We start from the raw sequence: 24,933 nt of genomic DNA on the forward strand, positions 1-24,933 counted from the left end.
TGGAGATGATAGCAACAACAGCAGCACAAGAAGCAGCTTGAGACTCATATATAGATTTAGAAGTCACAAAAGCAGGAGTAAAGACAGCTGCAGTCTTGACCCAAAACCCTTTCATTAGCCACTGAGAAAGCACTGCACTCCAAGCTACGTGCAAGTTGTGGGTCCTTCTAGCAGACTTCAGCAATAGACACCTGGGCTAGGCTTGCTCCCTCGCGGTCTTTTCTTATGCTCTGGGATACAAACAACTACATTGTTCAGGCAAAGTCTCAGGCAAAGTCTGCTATAACGTTCAATACAATCCATCTGTTCAGGGCAGAAGAAGAAAATTCCAGAAGACATTATCAGGCGTCTGCTGTAAACCAAAGAACTCCTCCCAAATGCAATGCCTGTAATTAAATGCCCCATTTAGATGGGCAGACCAGCAAAATGAGCTGTGTGCTCAGTTTTAGTGGTCTGAGAGTACTTCTGCAATCACCTTGTTCTTGCTCATCAAGTCATTAAATTACTTAATATCCAGTGGACATCAAGAAAAAGTTTCCATTAAGCAGGAGAGCAGAAAGTGTATTATTAGGTGCATATAATCACAATTAATATAAACACCTCCGAAGCACCTCTTCTACCACTCGTTGCCTTTGAAAGCTTGGGATTATTTCAGACCATGAAAAAACACTGAAAAAGTTTATCTTACACGTACGTGTGCCCTACCACTTCTAAAAGTGAGACACAGAACCAGAAAATTTTATTTCATGAAGCATACCAAAATATAATGCTATCTACAATCACATTCATGCTACCCTAAACCTGTAGCAACTAAAATCATTATTGACTTCTGAAATCTTAGCACAATTATTGTGCTATAACTGCTTCCCATCATTATTTAAATACTTCATCCACCATTGCAATCAAGCACTTGGCCGTTCATGGGGAGCTTCAAAGATACCAGTCCAGAATAGTTTTACATGACCAGTTTAGAAGTAATGGACAAGTTACAGTAAGAAAGAGGAGGGGTAAAGAATTGCAGTGACGCAGCCGAAACAAACAGTGCCATGTATGGTGTTCTCTGATATCTTCAGTCTAACGAGACAGGACGACACATTTTGTGAAGCAGATGCAAACTGCAGTGGTCTGTTACGCAGCAGGTAACAGCCAAAGGTGTAGTTTATTCTAGAATAAGAGTCGTTCAAGTCCAATTAGAAAAGTGATAATGCTAGGGATGATGATAGCAAGAAGCTGTTTTCTGTAAATGCTTTAAGTTTGCAAAAGCATCTGATAACACAGCAGCAGTTTTAAGATACAAAATTAAGTGATTCTTGTCTTCTCCAGAATAGTTTTGATAAAAATTCTTTCATCTAGATGAGCTGAGCTCTAAATTACCATTAGGCCAACACTAGACATGCAAATCACTCTGAAGGCTTCACTAAATCCATCATATCTGTCGATGAGTTCAGCTCTGTCCTTCACTATCATAATTTCAGAGAAAGTACCAAGTATTTAAAGGCAATTCTAGGACACACTGGATCAGAATATTCTATCTATAGGGAGATAAAAATGGAGTTTACAGGATTTTACATTTCTGCCAGCTGAAAATATTGAAAAATAGTGATCTGTGTGGTACATCTCTAGTTTGCCAATAGCAATACCAAATCCAATATGAGCTTTCCACGGACTCTTCTGGATTTTTGGTGGGAAATCTGCTGGGACGCTGCCCCAGAGCCAACACAAGAAGGACTGGCCCTGAAGCAGACCTCCCCACAGAAGGGTTTTGTGCTCACAAGCGCTGCTGGCCACGTGGAGGGCAGTCCCAGGTGGGTGCTCTCAGGCCAGTCTTTAAAGCATCCCAGGTGTCTGGCCTCCATCTTTTTCAGACTGATTGAGGATTGGGTGGGTGTGAACACCAGCATAAAGCATCATTTTAGCACTGAAAAAATCTTTTACTGTAGTGTTGTAGCATCAAGACTCACCACTGTTTTCATAAAGGAGTTATCCTGCTTTGTAGCTTATCGGATGAGAGAAGATAAGTCAGGACTGCAAAAAGGAACAAGATAGTGCCAGGCATTCACAGCTCCCATTAAATTCAATTGTATTAACACTGCCGAATTTTGTATAAACCTTGTAACAAAGGGATGGTAGCTGTGCTAATCGGAGGTATTTTTCCCAAGTAGAAAGAAATGATTGAAATAACACACTACAGCAGGCTGTTACAGTCTTGTGGTCCTGACAAAGTTGTATTGAAACAAAAAGTCATAGTCCTTAAAAAAAAATTCTTTCATTCCCTGGCATTTAATCTTAAATGTCAATAGTAAAGCCATAACAAAATGAGTTTAATAGGCTATGTGGGCACTCAAGATTAACTGCCAGATGTAGAAGAAAGGCAGAATTGAAATGCTCTGCTATATTCCTTTTCTGCATGTATGAGGTAAAGTTACAGCTAAACAACATATAAAAAAATACTGCAAAAATAACTTCACTTCTCTCAGCAGATTTTCAGAGACTTAAAGAAGATGGACCAACAAAGATGATTTAATTGTTTTGGTACCTATACTTTCTTATGGGGACTGTAAAATGCATAATCTATTCTACAGAAGATTGCCCATTCCCTCTGAAGGACAGTTTTTAAACGGCAGATGCCTAGGGGCACTGTTATCACAGAATCATAGAATTGCCTGGGTTGGAAGGGACCTTTCAGATTATGTAGTCCAACCATCAACCTAACTCTGACAAAAACCATCACTAAACCCTATCTCTAAGCACTATGTCTACCCGTCTTTTAAATACCTCCAGGGATGGTGCCTCAACCACTTCCCTGGGCAGCCTGTTCCAATGCTTAATAACCCTTTCAGTGTAAAAATTTTTCCTAATATCCAGTCTAAACCTCCCCTGGAGCAACTTGAGGCTGTTTCCTCTTGTCCTATCGCCTGTTACTTGGGAGAAGAGACTGACCACCACCTCGCTACAACCACCTTTCAGGTAGTTGTAGAGAGTGATAAGGTCTCCCCTCAGACTCCTTTTCTCCAGACTACACAACCCCAGCTCCCTTAGCTGCTCCTCATAAGATTTATTCTCCAGACCCCTCACCAGCTTTGTTGCCCTAAGTTGCTTGATAGGAGCCTAATTTATGGACGGCATTCGAGGCTACAGATGTCAGCTGTATAAAGACAACTCTCTGCAGTCTCTCTCTCCTTCCAGAACTTGAGATGCTGGAGCATGCTGAAATTTAAGACCCTCTTCAGTGTCTCTAGAGGTGTACACAGAGAGAGGTAGATGCCTTAGAATACATAATCTTGTGCTGCAGTCTCTGGCTTTGTGATAAAAAGCAAACTTTTTTGTTTTCCATTTTATTTTATCTACAGGGGTGGCTGACAAATGACCTACCTCTCAATTCAATATATCTACTTTTAGAAACTTGCAGTTTTGTTCTTGTCACTGCTGGTTTCATCATTCCTCAAATTAAAAGATGATACGTCTAAACTTTTAGTTACTTGACCAAGGCAACCGAGAACCCATTTTTCACATATGATACCGTCTGATGGCTTTTCTTCCATATGTGCCAGATATAGCTATAATTTACAAGTTGTTTCCTGCCAGCCAGGATAATAATATGGTATTGCTTGAGGCAGAAAATCCTTTTGGTGGTCCAAATACAGTGTATAGGGCATCTAAAGAATGGTTGTAGATTTTGTCTGTTGTTATATCACTAAGGTGCTGAAAATCTCATCCACACTCCTTTCAGACAGCCTAAATTAGCAACCCTACTCTTATTTAGCTTGTCAGATCACTCTCAGAAACAGTTCTTGTTCTCTGGAGGATTTTTGCTATGTTTTATATCTCATGGCAAAGCAATCTTCTTACATGTGTTTTTCATACAAGCTGTCATTCTGAAGTGTTTAAAAAACATTATGTAATACTGAATATCCTGCTCTCTCCTGCTACATGGCAGAGACTATTTGTAGTAGTTTCTTAAAAAGGCAGCGTATTACCATATTGAAATTGCTTTTATTATCATAAGCATCAGTACACTAATTTTAAGTCACCACCACTTTGGCTATCATGGATCACTGTGACATTGAATGAACACAGTCCCTATAACAAAAAGCGTTTATGACAAATAAAGAAGCTAAAGCTGAAAGATGACAGAGATGATTGACTTCCCCCAACTGTTTTTGTCTCTAAACTTCTCTATATTGGAAATTTTCTAGATTACAGTGACTAAAGTGTGTGTACCTGTCACTCTCGGGGGTAACTTTTTTCCTAGATGTGTTTAATCCCTCTCAAACACCCAAGAGACAGAAGGTGGATCATTCTGCCATTTTGTTGCCTAGTAAAGGTGCAATTCGTATCAGGTTTATTTGAAGATGAGTGTCAACAGGAGGAAAACTCAGATATCAATCCAGTAAAAAACTACGTACCCTTTAGTTGGAAAACTATCCTCTTTCATTTTTATCTCTATTTATTATTATAACTTCATTCAGTTGCAAGAAGTTATTTTTAAATGTTTCCTGGGAAATACCAAACTCAAAGTGTGTTTCAAAAGCTAATAAATTAGTTAATCACAACTATGGAAGTAAATTGTTTGTGACACCAAATACTACTTGCTTTTACTTTAGAAGTACTATAGAGAAAAATCACAGACAAATCCAAGGTAGTAGTATTTTCAGCTGACCTGAGGGATTTAGCAACTTAGGTTTGAGGTACAGAAGAACAAAAAAAGGATCGGCTGCATATTGGCTCTGACCATCCTAACAGTGGATGGAGGGAAAACATACCAAATTTCATCACTCTCAAAACATTTGGATGAAACTTGTAAATAGGTTTGGCCTGATGACAAAGGTTTGACCCTACACGCAAGAAGTGCAGGAACTTGATGAGTAAGTGATTGATATGCTACCTTCAAAATTGCCGCTTGGGATTGCATTTTGCCACAATATTATACAACCTTTGGCAAGCAACGAGCAGTCTATCCCTCGTTACACCATCTGGAGAAAAAGACAACAGCAAAAAAGCCCTGACACACACACTCTGTTTTGGCAGAGGCACATGTAGGAGAATAGCCTACCTGAGCCAAGAGCTGTCTTCGGCTTCTAAAAAGAATCTGGCTGATTCAGAAGCTTGTGACAGCCTCTCACTATGTTTTCATTTTACATCAAAATCAGAAAATCACATCAATCTTTCAAATAGCAGCACATTCTCAATCACTATACTATTCATGCCCTTTAAAGCTGCTATACACATGAACAAGTTTCCTGTTAAAATCCAATTAGGTTCCAGTTTAAGTTCACAGTGATCTCAGGAGAGTCAAAGGATACAAAGAATCACTAGGTATTGTGAAAACAAATTTAAAAAAATGAAAAAAGGGAGACTTATTTTTTAATTCTCAAGAAGTGCTTGAATTGATTTCCAAACCATTCCAGTCATCACTGAAATTTAAACCTAAATATTTAATAGGCAATTCTAGTTTATTCCTTGTTTGCAACTGCTGCAAGAGGAAGAAAGGAACTGTTTTCTTGGTCTTATTCTTGTATAAGGAAACTTTGGGGCTACTGCTACAGTCCCCGGAGGAACAAGGGAGCCCTCAGCTCTCTGATGAACATTTAAGGCAGAAGTGTGGCTGTGAAAACAGCTCTGCCCCATTTTGCCCCATCCTCTCCCTTCAGGCTGATAATGCCTCTTAGCTGTGCTGATCCCAGTTTTTGCGTGACCATGAGGCAAATCTGACTGGGGAGCTCTGACTAAAACTAATCATAAAGTATTAAAAAATGTATGGATATTTTTGTGGCAGTGCCGGCTTACACACACACACTGTGCTCTAATGTCTCAGGCACAGATGCAAAGAAATGTTTTCCATCTTGGTCTCATGTACTATTTCCCAGCTCCCAAAGGACCCATCTCCAAAGACAGCGCACAAACAGCCAAGGAGGGGCAAATCGACCCCCTTCCTTCTCCTCGCGCTTCCCCTGCCCACAGGCAGGGACTGTTAACCCCAAGGGGTTCCTGATTGCAGGGGGGGCCGTGTCCGGGCTGGAGCCAAGGGGCTGCCTCCTGGCAGCCTTGACCCCACCAGCAGCACCCTCTGCCGCTCCCCCATCTTCTGCAGGAGGCATGTGGCAAGGGGCTGAGAGGGAGGGGAGATGATCAGAAATAGGCGTTAGAAAAAGTAAAAAAAAAAATGCGACATAAAATCGTCTCAAAAACTTCCTATTTGGAGTTTAATTGCTCCAGCCAGTGGACAGGGGGAGGAATTGAAACGGAGTTCTTTTCTCCAGTTTGTGCATGTTTTTCACAGAATGAATTAATGCCTCACTGGAAAGGTGATTTGCAGTTGGCATTTCAGACAGCTGCCTGGTTCTGGAATTATTCCCATTGTTGTTCACACAAAGGGAAAATAGACTCAACCACTTGGCTTCCTTTTCCCTGAAATATATGTCTAAGATCACAGTTTAGAAAGTAAACTAAATGTCAGATGGCAGCATCTTTGCAAAGTACATGCACTCTGAGCTATATAGACTGGCAAATTAATTTGTTCAAAGAAAAGCACAGAGAAAGAGAGAGCTTTTCTTAAGAGTATGAAAGAATAATAAAACATTGAAGTTCTCTTTAAACGTATTGGGCAGCTCTTAGTTCCGTTGTTACCACGCAGCCAAAAGAAACCATCAAGAAATTATTTACATCTCTTTGCTATGGGGCATTATTCTTCATTGCATGAGCAGCAAGAAAGGATTTTAGAGAATAATTTGAAATTTTGTGCATTTAGATTGTTTTGTCTTCTGCCCACCTTGAACCACACAGTATGGGGAGGCTTCACTCCACACACCCCAGGCAGAATCGCCTCTCCTCCTTTCTCCTTTTATCCAGACACCCCCTGCCTCTCCAGCAGCTCTTATCCTGCTCTGAATGAGACTGCCAGGACATCAATTCTTTTGTCCCAAGCAGGACAAAGGGTTACTGATGTGTGTATCAACGTTTGTGTTTCCTGGCTTTTTCCATATGAGGAGAGTGAGTCAGAGCACACCTTCTTCCTCGCTAGATAGAAAGCGCCAGAGGAGACACTGGCTGTGACATCTAAGGGACTCCCACGTCAAGCATTCGGTCACACAGCAGCGTTCCTCCCATGGCCTGTGCGATCCCACAACAGTTGGCCTGACAGCTGCTTTAGTGCATTTCATATCCTTTTTGCTTCGTGGTGCCTTTGATATCAGAATAGCAGATAATAAATGGAACCACAGATTGCAGACTGCTTTAAAATCTCTTTTGTTCAAGAGATCTCTCAGATTAAAATAATGCTGAAAGGAGACTGCTGAAAGCGAAAGAAGGGTTTGGGATGTTGAGGGAGACCTGCACAGAGTTTAAATGTTCTCAGGAGATCCCTGTTGTTTCCAGCCAACACCTTCCTCCAGAGGAGGTCTGAGTTCATGTTATTTGTACAGCAATCTCTTCTGATTCTACTCAAAGACTAAGCACCCACGAAGTTTGGAAAATGATCAAAAGAGGGGTTTGATCTTATGTTGCTTCTATAAGAAAAAGTCTCCCAGAAGAATGCCTCTATGTGAAACCGCTATATATAATTCTTACAACCCTGAGGTATATATGAAGATTTGGACCCTTAACTTGCTTGGCAGATTTTATTACTGTATTACCTGCCTCCTTCGGGTATACAGCTGCTCAGTGAGCTTGTGTTTATAAAGCTCTTGAAGGTCCACAGATGGAGAGCTAAGAGAAGCAATCTAGATTTTTACACTGTATATTCTCTTTCTCATTAAGGCTTGGCCTCAAATACATGAATAACTGAGGTATCATATGATTCCCTTTGGGCACAGTGACAGAATATATTTACTGCTTATTGCTTCACAAAGTTGATTTCTATCAGTAGTGCATTATATTCCTATCCAAGCAGAAGCCAACACATCCCAAAGAAAAGCGGGCGATAAAAAGAGATTTTATCTGTTGAGCTGCAGCAGAATCAAGGCAGACAGCCATCCTCGGCATCACTGATGCTAACGGCACAACACACCAAAGCAGAGCAACAGAAAGCACTGAGCAGTGCTGTGCACAAGTCGCTGCATAATCTTCTCTGGAGCGGCACATTATCTTCTCTGGAGCTTTACCCATGCCACAGTAGAGTCTGAGTAACAGTCAAACTGGGAGGAGGAGGAAGACTGCTTTCCCTGTTTTTCAGCTCTGAACATGCTTAAGGCCATCCTTTACATAACACCACTTTGCCTACATTTTGAGAAATCCTTCAATATAGACAATGAGTCTACATTTACACCTACGTCAGCCCACTAGGGACAACACAATTACAGGTAGAGAAGCCAAGTGGAGAGTTTCCAATTATTCTGAGAAGTTGCAATTGCAATGGTTACACCTCACTAGTCACAATAGGAAAAAGAGAATGCAAAATGTGCTGGCAGCATAATGAGCCCACAGAAATGGGCCCTGTTATGTTTAGGGAAACAAAGACAAACACACATACACACATATTAGGAAGAAATTTGCTAAGCTTCTTTCCTAGTTACCAGTCACCGCAAATACCCCTAATTAGGAAGTCTCACAGAAAAAAGATGTAAGAAATCAGAGCTAGTATTCCTGACTACTCACAAAGTTCTTCAGGATTTGAAATTTATACTCCCTAGTGAAAACTCTAAGAGTACACATGAAGGACATCTCTAATGACATAAGTGATAAAAGTGAGTTGAAACAGGAATTCAGATTTACACTTTACCAGAATGCAGTTCTTCCTGCAGCTTTATTAGATACCCGAGATTATCAGCCGTATTCTGCCCAGCTGGGAGATAAAAGTTATTAACTGAGAAATTCTCATGAACCGTTGTTCATCAATAACAGTTTGTGAGAAAACTTCCTCAATTTTTGCCTACAACAACTCTCATAGGGCTCAAGTTAAACTCTGATCTGAGTGCAAATGGAAAAGCTGTTAACTGGCTGCTTTCTCCAGAGACACCCAGGTTTCTTTCACTGAGACTAATAGACAACATTCACAGTTTTTGTAAAGGGAATAAAGTGGAAAAATAAAGAAACATTCTTTTGAGGAAAAAGGTGAACTAAGAAGGCATAGCTGATAACCCAGAATGGGTTTTTAGTTTAGCTAAGGAGGCAGCAATCCATTTGTGATCCCAAACAGTATTTTTCAAATTTGTGTCTCAGCTGAGGACACAATTTGCTGCACTTTTAAAATATTGTAGAAGAATGAAGACAAATTTACTCCTGTGGATTCACAAGGATATATATTTATCAATTTACTACAGCATGCGGTCCTTCATTTGATTCATCCCAAAAGCTCCAGTTACTATGGGCCCATTTTTTAAATCCTTGCCACAAGAGAAAGGGTCTCTTGTGTTGAGCGTTATGTTCTATGAATGTGTAAGTGTAACATTGTGCAATGGTCCTTTCAAGCGCAAGCTTCAGAAAACTAAATGCTGACAAGTTGTCCGGGGTCGTGTCTGTGAAATGCTCCATATGTGCCTGTTGAAAGAGCCTGACACTACCTTGCTCTCAGAAGTTAACAGCTTTGCAAAAAATGTTCTTCTGCAGCTGAAATTTTTCTTGTTCAATCCCCAGTAAAAGTAGGCTTTCATTTAAATTTGAGCAAAACCCCATCTACCATTTAGTTATGACAAAGTGAAAAAAAACACGTTTCCAGTCTTCATTGTAAAGGCAATCATACGTAGCTAACAGCCAGAAGTGCTGCCCCTCAGCTGGACTAAGCTGCGCTGAGGTCAGTGGCCCAGGAGCACAGACACGAGCTGATGGCTACACCAGCTCCTTAGCGGGAATGCACCACTCCATGCAAGGTAAACAGACAAGCCAATAAAATGTCATTCCAGCTCCTTTCAGTGCAAAGAGGAGGCAAATCCTTCTTTTCCAAGAGGACTATCCCTTCTCTGTGAAATAACTTGTTTGGAAAGCCCAGCCAGCACTGCAGGGGCTCAGTGCCGCAGCTGGAGAGGTGCCGGGGGAGCGTCCCTGGAAAACCTACCAGCTGGAGGGGAGCGGGCACAGCCAGCTGCAGGCAGCCACCACCTGGCTGTGTTAGAGCTGCAGTTATTCGTCTCTGGCAGATTTAAAGCCATGCTACCAGAAAACCATGCCCAGAAAAATTCCTGTAATGTGGGGGATCTCAATCATGACTAACCAATTACAAAAACAAAAACCAACAACAAAAACCCACCAAACCGAAAAAAAAAAAAAAAGTGTATGTCTAGGAAACTTTTTTCACATATTTGAGAACAAGTCATCTGGCTGAAGTATGGCCCATATTTTCCAGGTTGAAGACAAAAGTCATTTGTTTCGTTGGTTGTTTTTTTTTTTTTTTTAAACGTTACAGTTCTGTGAGAGACAGTTGCAATTTTGAAAGCAACAGCTTGTGTTAAATGTATCACAACTACTTCGCAAAGGGAATTAGAAAGTTGAAGCTTGACTTATAAATAGCTCACGGTGACAACTGCTTCACAACATAGCTTCACATTAATTACTGTAATGCAAACATGAAAAAAACTGAACTGCAACCTGTTCTTGGGTGGACAGAGCAAGGCTCTGGGAACTCTTCAACATGGGGAATATTTTCGGCGTGCGGGGAAGTGTCCATGTAGCCACATCCTCACAGCATCCAAGAAGCTCTTTAGATATCTGATAATATCTAATGTTTTTTCTTAATCACAAAAATTGCAAGCTATGCTATTATATGATCACCTGAAGTCACTGTTCACAAAATTTTCTAGCCTCGTTGCTGTGGAAGAAATGAGAAAATAATGTGAACTCTAGCTAATTTTTAGCCTTCTAAAAAAACCCTCAATCATTCACAGATAAAAAATGTATAACAATTACAATAAAAATAGGTATCATACAGATACACCTGAGATAGGGAAGAATCCCTCCAGTAACTGTCTATCAAGAAAAGCTGTGCTCTGAGGTTATAAAGATGCGTTTATACATAGCAACAATCAATGTTTCCAGCCTGAAATGCCCCCAGTTTTCATAAGGTTAAAAGCAAAGTTCCCCAAGCCTCATGACAGATACCTTAATGGGCAGGTTCAAAACTATTTTAGAACTTTTCCCAGTATAAAACCAAACGTTTTAATTGTTTGTACTTTTCTTCCAATGGCCCCTGATAACATGTGAATTGTGGGAAGTAGATTCATTATCGAGTTCAATGAGTTATCCTCACCACAGACACTGTAAGCGTGATTTTAGGTGTTCCAGTCTTCACATAATCGTTCCTCCTCCTTTTTGTGACATAGATTAATTGAGAATGGCAGTGCCGCTCGTGCAGGCATCTATATAATCAAGGCCACTGTCATCTATTCTTGGTGTCATAACCCAGACCACCTTTTCACAGGCTTCGCTGTGAATACAAAGGAAATGAAATAGTGAGATTTAAGAAGGTTAAGGCAAGAACAGCAGTATAGTTGATTTCAAACACTGTTACTTGAAGGTAATTTAACTGATTGACTCTGGTAATAAATTACGTAAAATTGTTTCTCAAGTAATAAAGATTTTGTTAAAGCAGTCCTAAAGGTTTAGCCCCTTGAAATTTTTTTTTAATGACTCAAAGCCTCCTTTTTTTTGTCCTGAACTTTCATTAGATGTAAAATATTGTAACTAATTCAGTGGTGACATGAGCTAAGGAACCTCGCTGTGAAATTTCACAATAGAGCACAGCAAAATAGCTAAAGAAAGTAATGGTTGTGGCTATGGTAACCCAAAGTGAAATAAGTTATGTGCATCAGTTTATAACTGTACTGAGATGCAATTTACAGGTTACTGCTGGAATATGATACGATTGATGGAATCACAAATGACCTATCACAACATGAGGTCGCAAAGTGTTTTTTAAAATTGTTTCTGAAAAGCATTCATGGGAAAAAATGCACAGATCTGACACTTGACATCCCCTGGGCAACTTCAGAAGAAAAAAAAATAATAAAAGAAAAAGAAATGAAAAAGATTTCTGCTTAAAATTATTCTGCTTTTTTCAGTTTATATTCTTCATTTTCTTTCTTTCCCCTTTAGTTAGCACAAAGAATATGTACTTAAAATACCTGCTACTAAATTCAGCAGCAAAACTCCCATTAACAGCAGCAAGCACTGGCTTCAGATAAATCACCTGCAACAGCAATATTGCAAGACAGAACTGCTGATTGGCATGTCCCAAGTTTTAATATTATTTTGAGTTGAGTAAAATCTAGCTGTTAACTATTCTAGATTAATATCTGACCAAGCATAGCCAGTTTGCTGAAACTCTAGAAACCCATCCATCGTACAGGTGGTCCTCAGGGTCTTGGCTGTTCTTTCACCTCCTTCCACATGGAGTCAGTTGTTGAAGACTTTGGAGAGGACTAGGCTTCAAACATACAATGACTATGACCAAAAGAGTTGTTTTAAAAAAATGACCAAAACAGTAAGAGGGATACTGAAAATGTCATGTTGAGACATGACGAGTGGAATAAAAAAAAAAATAAAAAATCAATCTCCTATTAATATCAGATTTTATGAAATCATACTTTTTTCTGGTTAGCAAACCAACTGTGAATGTTTTGCTTTTACAAAATACCCAAACCCAGACAGGGCGCAGCATCCAGTTTGGACAAGTTTGAATCTTGATCTATCACCGCTTTTGTCCATCACCACCATCACAGGGGGTTCTCCAAGGCCAGTTTAATTCAAAGCCAGATTTACCACGAAGAAAATGCATCTACAGAAGCCCCATGTAGACGCATCTGGTGCAGACCAGGTTCCTGGTCACCACAAGAGAAGGCAGCTACTCCTCAGTCATATGGAGGCCAATTGCTATCACTCAGCTCCGCGAGTATGAAAATTGCTGACCGGTGCGTGGCCAACCTAGCAGCTCTCAAGTCTCTGCTCAGAGAAAGCAGGGAAATATTTTCTGCATAGAAAATACTTCCTGACCTGCAAAAATTGGATGGCAATTTACTGCTACAAAGCTCCTGATGTACAAACCAAGCCATAAAGAAAGGCTCCTCAAACCAACAGAGATCCCACCTCTGTACATTGCCAGCCAAGGAATGGTCTTTCATGCCAAGCTCACATTTCCTAACCAGTAACATTTCCTAACCATTAACTAACCAGTAATGACTGGTTCCCCTCTGTCATGGTAAATCTGACATTTGTGTTGATAAAAATATTCCTAAATATTTCTTTTCAACTATTTGATCTTCTGCAATTGAAAACTGCACTTCACAGTTTAGTCATGGTGGAAACTGTTTACCTTTTTAACATGCAAATTATTTTGTTGAGAAAAATTAGGTGCATAATTCATTCTTAAGCATGAGGAAAAAAAGTAATGAAAATACAGTTTAATTGTTTTATGTAGGCTGTCTCAGCAGTTCTTGAAAACAGAAAATCCTGTTTATATAGAGATACATTAATTGAAAAAAATATAAAGTGGAAAATACAGACAAGTCACTCATATACAGATTTGCTTTCATGTAGAGTAACTTTTAACAGACTGCTCAGTAGCTCTTTAAAAGGTAGGGAAGTTTCAGTAACATGGGCACATTTACTGGAAATTCTAAAACTTGCGTTTTCCCTATATGACTTAGAAGCTTTTCATAAAATTCCCCAATGCACAGTCATTTTTACTTTTCATTCACATTAAAAGCGGGTAGTAAATATTGAGAAATAATTTATAAATCCCAAATTTATTTCCAGAGATCAATTCTTCAATTCAGTGATGAAATACAGCATAAACCATATACAAATCACCATTCATGAAAAGAGAACTGTTAACATGAAAGAATCACTTGTGCAAATACTTGCTTTCACATTCAGTTACTGCCTAGGGTAAAGCCCATCATCAATATTTCTGTGAAAAAGGAATGATTCTCTAGGTACAAACAGCATATCTTAAAACATAGCCTGATTTTCAGAAAATATTTGTCCTCCTTGCCTTTGAAGGAAGAGAAGGGAAGCCAGCTTCTTTTAACATATGACTGCTGGGACCCCCCAAAGTAGAACTGATTTTTCTAAAAAACACGGACCAGAAATAAATGCTTGTACTTTACTCCCCTCAACCTGAGATAGTGGTTCCTACACCTATTACAGTCCTTTTCCACATATATTCTAGAGAAGAAGGTCTTCCTTTGCAGCACTGATTTGGTTTCAAGTCCGTTACATCCAGGCACAGAAAAAGCATTTGGAATATTTAAGAAACCTTCAAATGAAGTTGCACGAGAGGAGCATGCAATCTCCTGTTAAATCACCTATGCCATCTGTCCAGAATTTCCTTGAGAAATTATATACCGTTTCCTCAAGAAAACATACAGCCAAGAAAATAACAGTGTCCCCAAATTTCTTTGTAGATGTGTTCTTAATGTTCAGGATAATTACCTTCTCAACAAGACTTGGTAATAATCACAGACTTTTCCTTAGGTAATTTAAAGACTTCATAAATGGTGAAGACATTTCAGTGTCTCCGTCTACATACAGATGAAAGCCATGATCTCTTACAAAAATATCTCTTCAGGGAAAATGAGAAGAGCTTGCTACATTTACTAAATAATTTAGCAGCTGCACTCCCTCTTTTTTTCAGGGAAAGGAATAGGTACATTTTGGCAGAGATGCACAGTGTTAATTTGACTCAGTCGTGCTCTGCCTACCAGGCTCCTGGGTGTCAGGGTAAGCAGCTGCGGCCGCCCTTGGCTTCTCACCCAGGGTCATCCCTGGGGCTCAGCATACTGACTGCCTCTGCTCAGCACCTACGTTATGCCTCAGCAGTAGATAGTGACATGATATGGATTACAACTATGGCAACATGCCAAGCTTCAAGAGCTGTGGTTTCTATCATGTGCATCCACCATGATCTAATTACATTAATGTAACTGCACTTACATAGGATGGGCTTTCTTGAAAGAAAAAGATCAACAAACTCTCAGCGGAGACAGCAGTGTTCCAAAATATTGGCAAAATATTGGCGTTGGCGAGTAACATTTGCTGAACTCATTTGACGCCTGCCTGAAAATTGCCCACAAACAGTTAGCAAGATTCTCGAATGTGTTCATTATCTGGAGGATTATTCTTGATGTGCAGTCAGCTTGTAAAAGGTTTGCTGCAAATACTCAACAGTCTCCATCAGGTCAATTACTTACGGAAGTTACACAGTACTGCTTCTGTTCTCCAACTGGGTGGCTTCTCTGGCTCGCACAGCATGCACAGCGAGTAGTGCAATTAAGTGCATGACTTCGAGTCACAATATGGAAACATGGTGCTAAACATTTGCTTTGTACAATCATCTACCCTAGCAAAGCTTGAGCCTTCGATTACTAATAGTATGACAGCCAGGATGGGAAAAGGGACAGATTGAATTAAAATATTTTTAAGAACAAGGATCCAAGAGCTTAACATTGCTGCTGCTGTGTTCAAAAGCTTTTAACCCACAGAACAGAGAAAAGGAGGTGACGCTCCTTTGCCCTTTTCCTGTGCCAGTGTCCCCAAACGTGACATACCCTATCCCAACAGACAAAGTCCAAAACTGGTAAAAGGTTTCTGCTCCCCCTGTGACAATCCATGCCCTGCCGTTAGAGGGCCTTCAAACATATATCAGCACGAAATTCAAGATCATGGCAAAACTTAAAACCAAACAAAACAAAACAAACAAACAAAAAAAAAAGTCATCCTCATAATGACAATATACTGAATGCGGTATCAGGACTAGGAACACAATGTCTTAATGAATTTGCTACAAATTTTAACATTCAAGGCAGCTTTAGATATGTTTACCATTGACTACGTTAAAAACGTTCTGAAGAACTTCTGGACAAACTGCTAAATGAACCACAATAACATTAGGACATTGAGGTGCTTTCAGTTATTTAGATGAAAATAGTGCCCCTAGTTCACATATTTTATTCCTCTTCTTTTCCAAATGAGTAATTAACTCAAAAGGTTTAACACACTATAATTTGAGCACATTAATTTTACACTCTAATTTCATTCCTTGTAACGCACACCCTTGATATCCCACATATCACACGGCTGCAGAGTTTAGTTTCCGGTGACAACACATGGCAAGGAAGAGGTTTGCTGTCACAGACTTTGATACTGCGAGTAATTTTGCAAGATACCTTCAACACAGGAGTAATTCTAAGAAAGTCCGAGTTAGGCATTTGTTCAGGTCCTTGATGTCATTAATAACAGAATTTGACAACTACTGAAATTCTTGACTGCTAAATCATCACAAAATACGCATTTCACTACTCAGTTCATGTTTCCCTGCCTGATCAACTATGCATTTTCTTGCTTGTGCAAGCTAAATATTATTGGAATTGCTGTGCAGGAACAATGTTACCAGAAATAATTTGTAGGAGCATTAGCCCTATGGCCAAAAAAATATACGACAGAGCTACTTATCTAACCCCCTCCCCTCTGCAATCCTACAAAGAGTGAGAGAGATCAGTCCTGAAGGTGACAATAATCTCAGCTAAAACAGCAGACCAAGACCCCTCAGTAATTTTTTTTTTGTATTTGCACTATTTACTAGTTTTGTTTGTGCTATTTTCTTCCAAATCTGTTCCCCATATGTGGCAAAAAGGTCAGGTAAAGCAGGAACGTGAACTTTAATCTTCTCATCTTTACCTCACAGCAGAGTAGGAATAGCAGAGACCCACATCAAAGGAAAGCAGAGAGCTCTCTTGTTTTTCCCCTTAATCTTCCTAAAAAATAACTAAATCTAATATTTCACTGGTCAGGAAAACTACAGCCAGTTCACCCTTAACAACTTCACATGCACTTTGCTCAAAAATTACCATAGGGATGGTGGAAAACACTCCAAACTGAAGAACATCACCTAAACTCTTTTCTTTAAAAAAAGCAAAACAAACAAACAAAAATCCCAAACCAAACACACAACAGAAAAAGATAAACTTATTTCAAGAGCCGGCAATCCGAGGGCTAATGTAAGAAATATTCATCCTGGACAAACAGTTATCTGTAGATTTCATAACTGAGCAAAAAATTCCCTACAATATAGCTTGGAATCTTTCTTCAAAATGGTCTAAGGCTTTTGTTGCTTCTAATCCTTTCAGAGCACACGAGATTGGGCATCGCAGCCATGGCATTGCTGGACTGAAAAGCTGTTTTATGTAATTTTGCGGTTTGTAAGAAGCACTGGTTACAATTTTCCTTTCCCTCAGATATCTGCACAGTATTCATGGTAACTAATGCACCTGGTTTATTAAAGAAACGATGTAGAATAATATACACGTTTAGAGAATTCAATATATAGTTTCCTAAAATAATTCATCATATGCAGAATATTAGTAGCATTTGTGAGACCTTAATGCTGGAGTCTGTTAAATACACTGACCTACATAGCTCACACTCTACATCTCCAATCCATGACTGCTGTATTTCTTTATGACCACAATCTTCTAGAACTTAGACTGCTATGGTTTCATTACATTATGACATTTCATGCTTGGTGTTTTTCCCTGCTGGGGTTTCCAGGGGGGGCGGTTATCAGAGATTCACAACGAAGCCAGAAAAAAAACAGAACCTACCAGATCAGGGATGTGTTTTGGCTTTCTCAGAACTGTGTCTCAGTGACCCCAGTGGGTTGTTAGAGAAAGACAGATCCCCTCTCCAGACATGACGGTAGCATCTGTGTATACACTCATCACAACTGTATTTATTTACAAGGATGTATGCGTATGTGCCAAGGTCATTGTGTTCTGCAGCCCTATGGGGCAGTTTAAAGCCTCGACTTAAATATATTGCTTCCAAATACTTACTGCTACTGCTTGGTGGGAAAAGATCACAAACCCCAGGTCCTGTGACAAGTAGCAAAGGAGATCACCTCTACTTCATTAAATTGACCCAGTTATAGGGCAAAACGGATTGAAACTGATAAAGCTCTGAACCAGTCCACAAATTCATATTTTCCTGTTCCATGGAATGGGAGAGGGGTATGCAGGTTCTGGCCACTTAATAGCTAAAAATGCACGTAATGAAGACTAGCAAGAGAGCGTTAGCTCTAAGAATCAATGCGGAGACCGCAGTCTGTATATATTCAGCAAATGTTAAGGTTGTTTCTCTGCTGGTTTTGCACCTCAGTGTGATAGAGTAACACAGGATAACAGTCTCCGACTCTGATAGCTGCCCGGGGGGAGCTCTGTCTGCACAAACCCTAAGCAACAGGTCACAGGCAGGAGACCCTGCCACGAGCCCACCTCCAGGGCCACACTCTCATCTGGTTTTGGAGAAAGGAGAAAGAGACCATACGTATCCAACATCGGGGAGGTACAGGCTCCTTAAAAAGCATTTTGATGTAATCCAAGCAACGTGTCAAAGCAGTGTGGAAACAGAAAGGACATTTCTAAGATAGGGCTTCTATCTTTTTATCTGAATCCATAGATGTTTTGTTCTGTCCAAAGTAAATATTAAATATTTCAAAGACTCTTGTGCAAAGCTCGTCTGTTGCATGGTTCTACTATCTTTTAGCTCTGAAGCAATGCAGTGGTAAAACCCCTGAACATGGAGCCTACAGGCACTCTCCAGCTAGTTGTGTGCCTTGGAGGAGTCAGCACTGATCCAGCAGGTTTAATGCAGCTTGCCTCATTTCAATGAAATGATGATAAGTAGAACTGGTTCCCAGGAAACACGCTAAGAGCAAAGGAAGCTTCAGGGCTGGCACATTCTCCGGATCCAGGGAAGCCTCAAAGCTCCCCGGTGCCAGAGGCAGGACTGGGCGCAGCAGTGGGGAAGGGCTGCCAGGGCAGGAACCCTGGTCGAGCAGGCAAGTGCTCTCTGCACCAGCCAGCAAAGCGACAGTTAATAGGCTTCCATCGTGATTTATCTTACATGGTATACAAACAATGTCTGCTCATGAAAAGTAAAGATGGAAGCCAACAAGAATAACTGAACTGTGTTAATTTATTTCTAGACTTTTCTGGAGTCTACTCGAGCACTGATCTTTGCATGGGTAAGACAGCATATGTATCTCTCCCTCCTGTACCTTTCTGTCTGATTTCCACCGCAGCATGCTCTTGTTAGAGAGACATAACATTAACAACATTGAGACTAAAAGGGATTTGTAGATATTCCTGTGCATGGTTGCCAGTGATGCTATTAATCCTAAGATAAAGTACATTATTTTTCATTCTTTAAATAATTTTAAAATGCTTCATGGCATATTTTGAAAGATCATCCAGAAAAAATGCTAGGAAGCAAGAAAATGCTAGAAACCAGAAAATTATTTTCGCATTCTTTTAAAATTACCTAAATAGCCAACATGCTATGCTGCTTAACTTTTTAAATATATTATAATCTATGAGAAACTATCCATCATAAAAGAATTACCTCAGTTATACTGCTCTATTCTAGTACGCTATCTTGCATTGTGGTACCTCATGAGAAAAAAAAAGGATACCTGAGAAATGCATGAAGACACTTAGCTTATTAATGGCCAGTCATATTTAAGCTCATTTTTCTTGTCCTGGGCTTTTATGAGCTAGCAATGGAAAATTTTTCTTCATTTTTTTCAGAAATAACAGAAAATTCCAAGAAATGGAAGCCGCTGGTAGCAAAAGAAGAAAAGCTGAGTATCATCAGGGTTAATAGCTCCTATTTGAGATCCATGAATGATTACAGAGGTTTCTTTATAAATCGAACTTTCAAGTTTCATTAATAATATGTTGCCTCTCTGGGACATAGGTTCGCTCATGGTACGAAGGCTATTTATTCATCGCATGGAATAGAAGAGCTAGAGGAACAATGGCTTCAAAGGTCTCATGCTTATATGTTTTGACGGTAGTTTGTTGGGCAAGTGCTCTTTGGTACTTAAGTATAACACGTCCTACTTCTTCCTACACGGGCCACAGACAGATCAGTAGCATATCCATAGCCAGAAAAAACGTTTCCTTTGGCAACATAAGAACTCGACCTATAAATCCACATTCCTTTGACTTTCTTATCAATGAACCCAACAAATGTGAGAAGAGCGTCCCTTTCTTGGTCATTCTTATCAGCACGACTCACAAAGAGTTTGATGCAAGGCAAGCCATTCGAGAAACATGGGGAGACGAAAACAACTTTAAAGGAATTAAAATCGCCACACTATTTCTTCTTGGAAAAAACACAGATCCTGTCTTAAATCAAATGGTAGAGCAAGAAAGCCAAATTTTTCATGATATTATTGTGGAGGATTTTATTGACTCATACCATAACCTCACTCTGAAAACGTTGATGGGGATGAGGTGGGTAGCAACGTTTTGTTCAAAAGCAAAGTATGTTATGAAGACAGACAGTGATATTTTTGTAAATATGGATAATCTTATTTATAAGCTGCTCAAACCTAACACCAAGCCAAGGAGAAGGTACTTCACAGGTTACGTTATAAATGGAGGACCAATACGAGATGTTCGCAGTAAGTGGTACATGCCAAGAGATTTGTATCCTGACAGCAATTATCCACCCTTCTGTTCAGGCACCGGCTACATATTTTCAGCTGATGTAGCGGAACTGATTTACAAAACCTCCCTTCACACCAGACTCCTTCACCTTGAAGACGTGTACGTTGGACTCTGTCTTCGGAAGCTGGGCATTCACCCCTTCCAAAACAGTGGCTTCAATCACTGGAAAATGGCCTACAGCTTGTGCAGGTACCGCAGGGTGATCACGGTACACCAGATAACACCAGAAGAAATGCACAGAATTTGGAATGACATGTCCAGCAAGAAACATCTTAGATGTTAAGATTTTTACAGATGTAAATACCTTTTTTTTTTTAATTTTGATTTAGTCTGGTTATTTTTTGACAAACTGATCTGCTGATTTACAGGTTAAACTGTGGGATATTAACTGTGAGAGGATTTTTAATGACTGATTTTTCATTCTCATTTTGACTACTGGTTTACAGACTTCAGGCTCTTTTCATAAGGACATTATACCAACCGAAAGGATCTAGAGTCAAATCTCAGCTTTTGTATATTATCCTCTATGACACATATCAGCTCCTGTATCTGTATGTAAAGGACAGTAATAAACTATCATGAGCTGCTTAACAGTTCATGCCCCAGCCTCTGAGATAAGACTCAGGCCCTAAGAAATGAAGAATTACAAATATAGTTTTATTCCTTTTTTGACACCCTACAACCATCTCTGCTTAGAGCTTTGTTAATAAATTGAGTGGTATATGTTTGCACTGACCTTATACACGTATCTTGACATGTATATTTTATAGTACAATACGTGCGATTCCCAAACAGCTTACTGATGGTACAATAGCAGAATTTAGACAGGTAGGAACACCAAAGTCTCGCAGACCTTAGAAAAAAACCCACACACTGAAGTATATTCTTATCCACCAAATAGTATTCCTTTAAATTATTTCAGAAGATATCCCATTTCTTTCCAGTGGCTAAAGTAGCCCCTAAAAGATCTAACACAATTTTAAAATGAAGTAGAATCTGTAGGTGAAATAAGACAGGGAGATGTATGAAAAACTATCTTAAGAACACATAATAAAAGTATTAATATCTTTTAATTTCAAAGCAAGTGCAATGTTTCTTGTTAGTATCAGTGGATCTCTCCATTAGGCGTCTTACGTAGAAATATATAATTGTATTGAATGATAAAAGTGTCAGTAAGCAGCTTTATTCTTTAACGTCAGTTAGTATGCTATTTACCTAAAAAAAAGTAACACAAAAGCAGCTTTTTAAGAGTAAGCTCTATTGAGGGCTTTTAAGAATCACCTATTAAAGAAAAACAAATTCTAGCCTTTGTTACAAATCTGCAGCTCCCAGGTTAGTCATCACAGAGACAATACTCACCGAGTTCCTGCTCAAGAGATCCCCAGAGCATGCAACAGAAATCAAACACACAAGATTTTATTCAGGTTTCATAATGTGCTTATGTGTTTTGAATATGAATGTTAATGAAGCGTTATGAGAATTATTTCCTGGAAAATTCTTCAAAAAATTCAAGCCGTCTCTATTTAGCACCACCTTCTAACAAATAGCTAAAATATGACATTGCTCAGCAATTAACTTGAAATTAAGAATTCACAGGCAAGTTACAAAGATACAAAACTCACCAAAATGTTATTAGCTGTAGATTGCTCACACTGTCCACAGCACACACAAGAGATTCATTCATTTCAGCTGGCATTATGTGTAATGTATGAAAAACTGCTAAGTCTGTACATTATTCAGGATGTCTATAAAGTTGTCAGAAATTAAAACTGAATAAGAATTTAAAGGAAAACTCTGACCCTATTTTGCCATAGGTGTACATAGCACTTCACAACAGTAACAGGGGAATGAAGATGCTACCCCAAAAGGTTTGTAGTTTCATGACAAATTGTTAGTCTTATTCACAGATGCAGCACTATGGTTTTGAAAGGAACTACTTGTAAATAAGGTAAAGTGTACTTGGCCTTCAAGCCACAAGCAGCAGGTATCTCAAACAATCTACTTCAGATCTGAAGGTGAAGCTACACAAGATAGCCCAGGAGTTACTGCTAATCAACAGGAGCTTGTGCATCCTTCATAAATGAAAATCAGTAATTTTATATAAAAATAGTGAATCTCTTGAATCATAATTAAGATTAATCTTTCCCTAGTTGACCTAGTCCTTGTTAAAGTTGCTCTTGCTTCCCGCCAAACTCAGAACTCTAGCTAAACAAGGTCCAACTAATTACATAGATGAATATATAATACACACACACTGACTGGGTGAAGTTCAGCTTTCCTTACCCAAATCCCATAATATACGGTTTGGGAAGGGAAACTAGGGTGGAATTCATCCCCAGCCCTCAGGTAAATCAGACAGCATGGATACCGTCCTACCAGGAACAAACTTTGTAATAATTTCAACCCACAGGCTGCAATCATTTCTGCTATCCCTCTGCACTGTGTGGTAATTTGGGGTTTCTGAATCCACAACCAAATGGATTTGGTGGCCTTACTTCTCCTGCTGATGCTTCTGTGGCCTTTGGTTAGTAACCAAGAGGACAGCAGGGCTCCCAATCCGGATACCTCAGGGCTCAAGTAGCATAGTAGCCTTGAATTTCTCCTAGTAAAAGCAGACTGCATTAATGATTGGAAGGTACATCTTGAAAACAGTATCCCCAAAAATATATTTCCTGCCATTTATAAATAGATAGATCTTCAACAGAAATGTAAATGTTCACCTTGGAACTGATGTACATATTTGTAAGGCATTTTCTTCTGTATTCAGCTGTATATATGTGTAGAGTCTGCTTGCTACGTAGTATTCTGTTACGCATGGAGCTGAGTTAGGCATTATATTTGTCCAGTGTTTCAAGAGCCTTAAGCATGTGTGCCCTAACTTTTGAATGTAAAAGATTTTTTTTTTCTTTTATTGTCTAGTGAATTTAAAAGAACACAAAAAAGCCTAATTTTCTACTTCTATTAATTTTCTACTTCTATTAATTTTCTGATACTAGACTTCACTAGCTTGTTACACTTATGTAACAGATTTATTATTTATTATTTTCTCTTTGCTCAGAAATTGCAGTATTGCAACCTGGAGCTAGAAAGGGAGCAATACACCTACTCACAGGGTCAGCTTACTGTCTCTTCCACACGGTAGTATTTGTGCCACATGGGGTATTGTTAACAAACAACTGTTTGCATTGGGCTTCCTTTAACCAAGGGAAAAAATTATGTTACTTAAAGGTCGTTTTGTTTCAGTAGGCATGGGACAAATGACCACTTGGTTAAGACGTGCTGGCTTCTTGTCACTTTAGAAATGTGACATTTTGATTCCAAAACGTACATGAACAAAGCACATTGAGCAAAGAAGCTGGGGGGGGGGGAAATGCCTCTCTTTAGGAGGAGTTTTTCACAAAAGCATTTTTTTGCTAAAACCATGAGAGTATTTAAACAGAAGTTTCAAGGTTAATTTTCCGTCTTTCCTAATAATAATCTTAACTATCAATTTTGATTCTTTATTGGGATTCTTTCTTTGTCTTTATAACGTAGATGGCAATGGCAATTTGTAAATGAAGAGTGTAATTAACTAGAAAAGCTTGTCAACAGTAACCGAACTTTAGGTGTATCATTATGTATGACTGGCTGTACTTATGTATTTATTTGTCTAAATTGTATATATTGTTTTATCTATAGTGTCTGTAGGAGTGCATTCTTTTAGATTAAAGTATTATTTACAGTTTTGTGGGATTGCCAGCAAAGCTGCTAATCAAGATAATATTTTTTTGTATTAATGTCAGATAATAAAAAAAAATAAGAACAAAGTCAAATGAAAAACTGAAGGCATCCTGTACAGTTTTCTTCACTTCTTTTTAGAAACATAAATGGTATTGCCTGAAAACACAATAAACACGATACCAGTGAACAGGCTCATTTGTCATAAGGAAGAACATTGTGCTGTAAAAATAGATTTTTAAAAAATAATTGGAAAAAATGAACAGAACAAATATATTACTTTTATTCATTATTTGTGCAACAACTTCATCAAGTTGATGTTCACAGTGATCAGGTGTACTACTTCATTTGACTCCGAAGTCTTAATCTTAAAACAGCCACGGCAATATCTGGCACATTAGCAAGTGGGTTCATCGTCTGCTTTGCCCTATTCAGCTGCTTTGGCAGCCCCAGCTAATAAAACCAAAGTTTGGCAGTTCTAAGGTGGCAAAGCTGTTGACTCCCTTGGCCCTGCGACATGATTCTTCTGCTATCTCCATCGTACCTTAATGCGTATGGGTTGCAGCCATCAAAAGCTACACAACAGAGAAAAAGAGAAAGCACAAATGTCCCAAACCCCACATCTCACAAAACCACAATAAACACACTCTGAAGTTGCTGCGTGACCACCAGGAGGGTATCCATACAGAGGGAAGGGATCCTCCCCCGGCCTCTTAGAGCCGCATGCTGACCCTGACAGAGTCTTTTGCTTCCCCAAGCCCCCCAAAAGCACCAGGGAAAT

At 39.3% G+C, this 24,933-nt stretch overlaps 1 protein-coding gene across 2 annotated transcripts in view; it reads left to right on the plus strand.

Moving 5' to 3' along the window:
* B3GALT1 (beta-1,3-galactosyltransferase 1) overlaps positions 1-24,236 on the plus strand; it is a 216,805-nt gene extending 192,569 nt beyond the window's left edge. For both annotated transcript variants that reach the window (XM_063340875.1, XM_063340876.1), the window contains 2 exons: positions 18,908-18,946; positions 19,509-24,236. In XM_063340875.1, coding sequence (XP_063196945.1) covers positions 19,738-20,718 — 981 coding nt within the window. In that variant the 5' untranslated portion in view covers positions 18,908-18,946; positions 19,509-19,737 and the 3' untranslated portion in view covers positions 20,719-24,236. The remainder of the gene's footprint in view (positions 1-18,907; positions 18,947-19,508) is intronic.
* The last annotated feature ends 697 nt before the right edge of the window (positions 24,237-24,933 follow it).

The sequence above is a fragment of the Chroicocephalus ridibundus genome, chromosome 7, assembly GCF_963924245.1.
Source record: "Chroicocephalus ridibundus chromosome 7, bChrRid1.1, whole genome shotgun sequence".
NCBI classification, from domain to species: domain Eukaryota; kingdom Metazoa; phylum Chordata; class Aves; order Charadriiformes; family Laridae; genus Chroicocephalus; species Chroicocephalus ridibundus.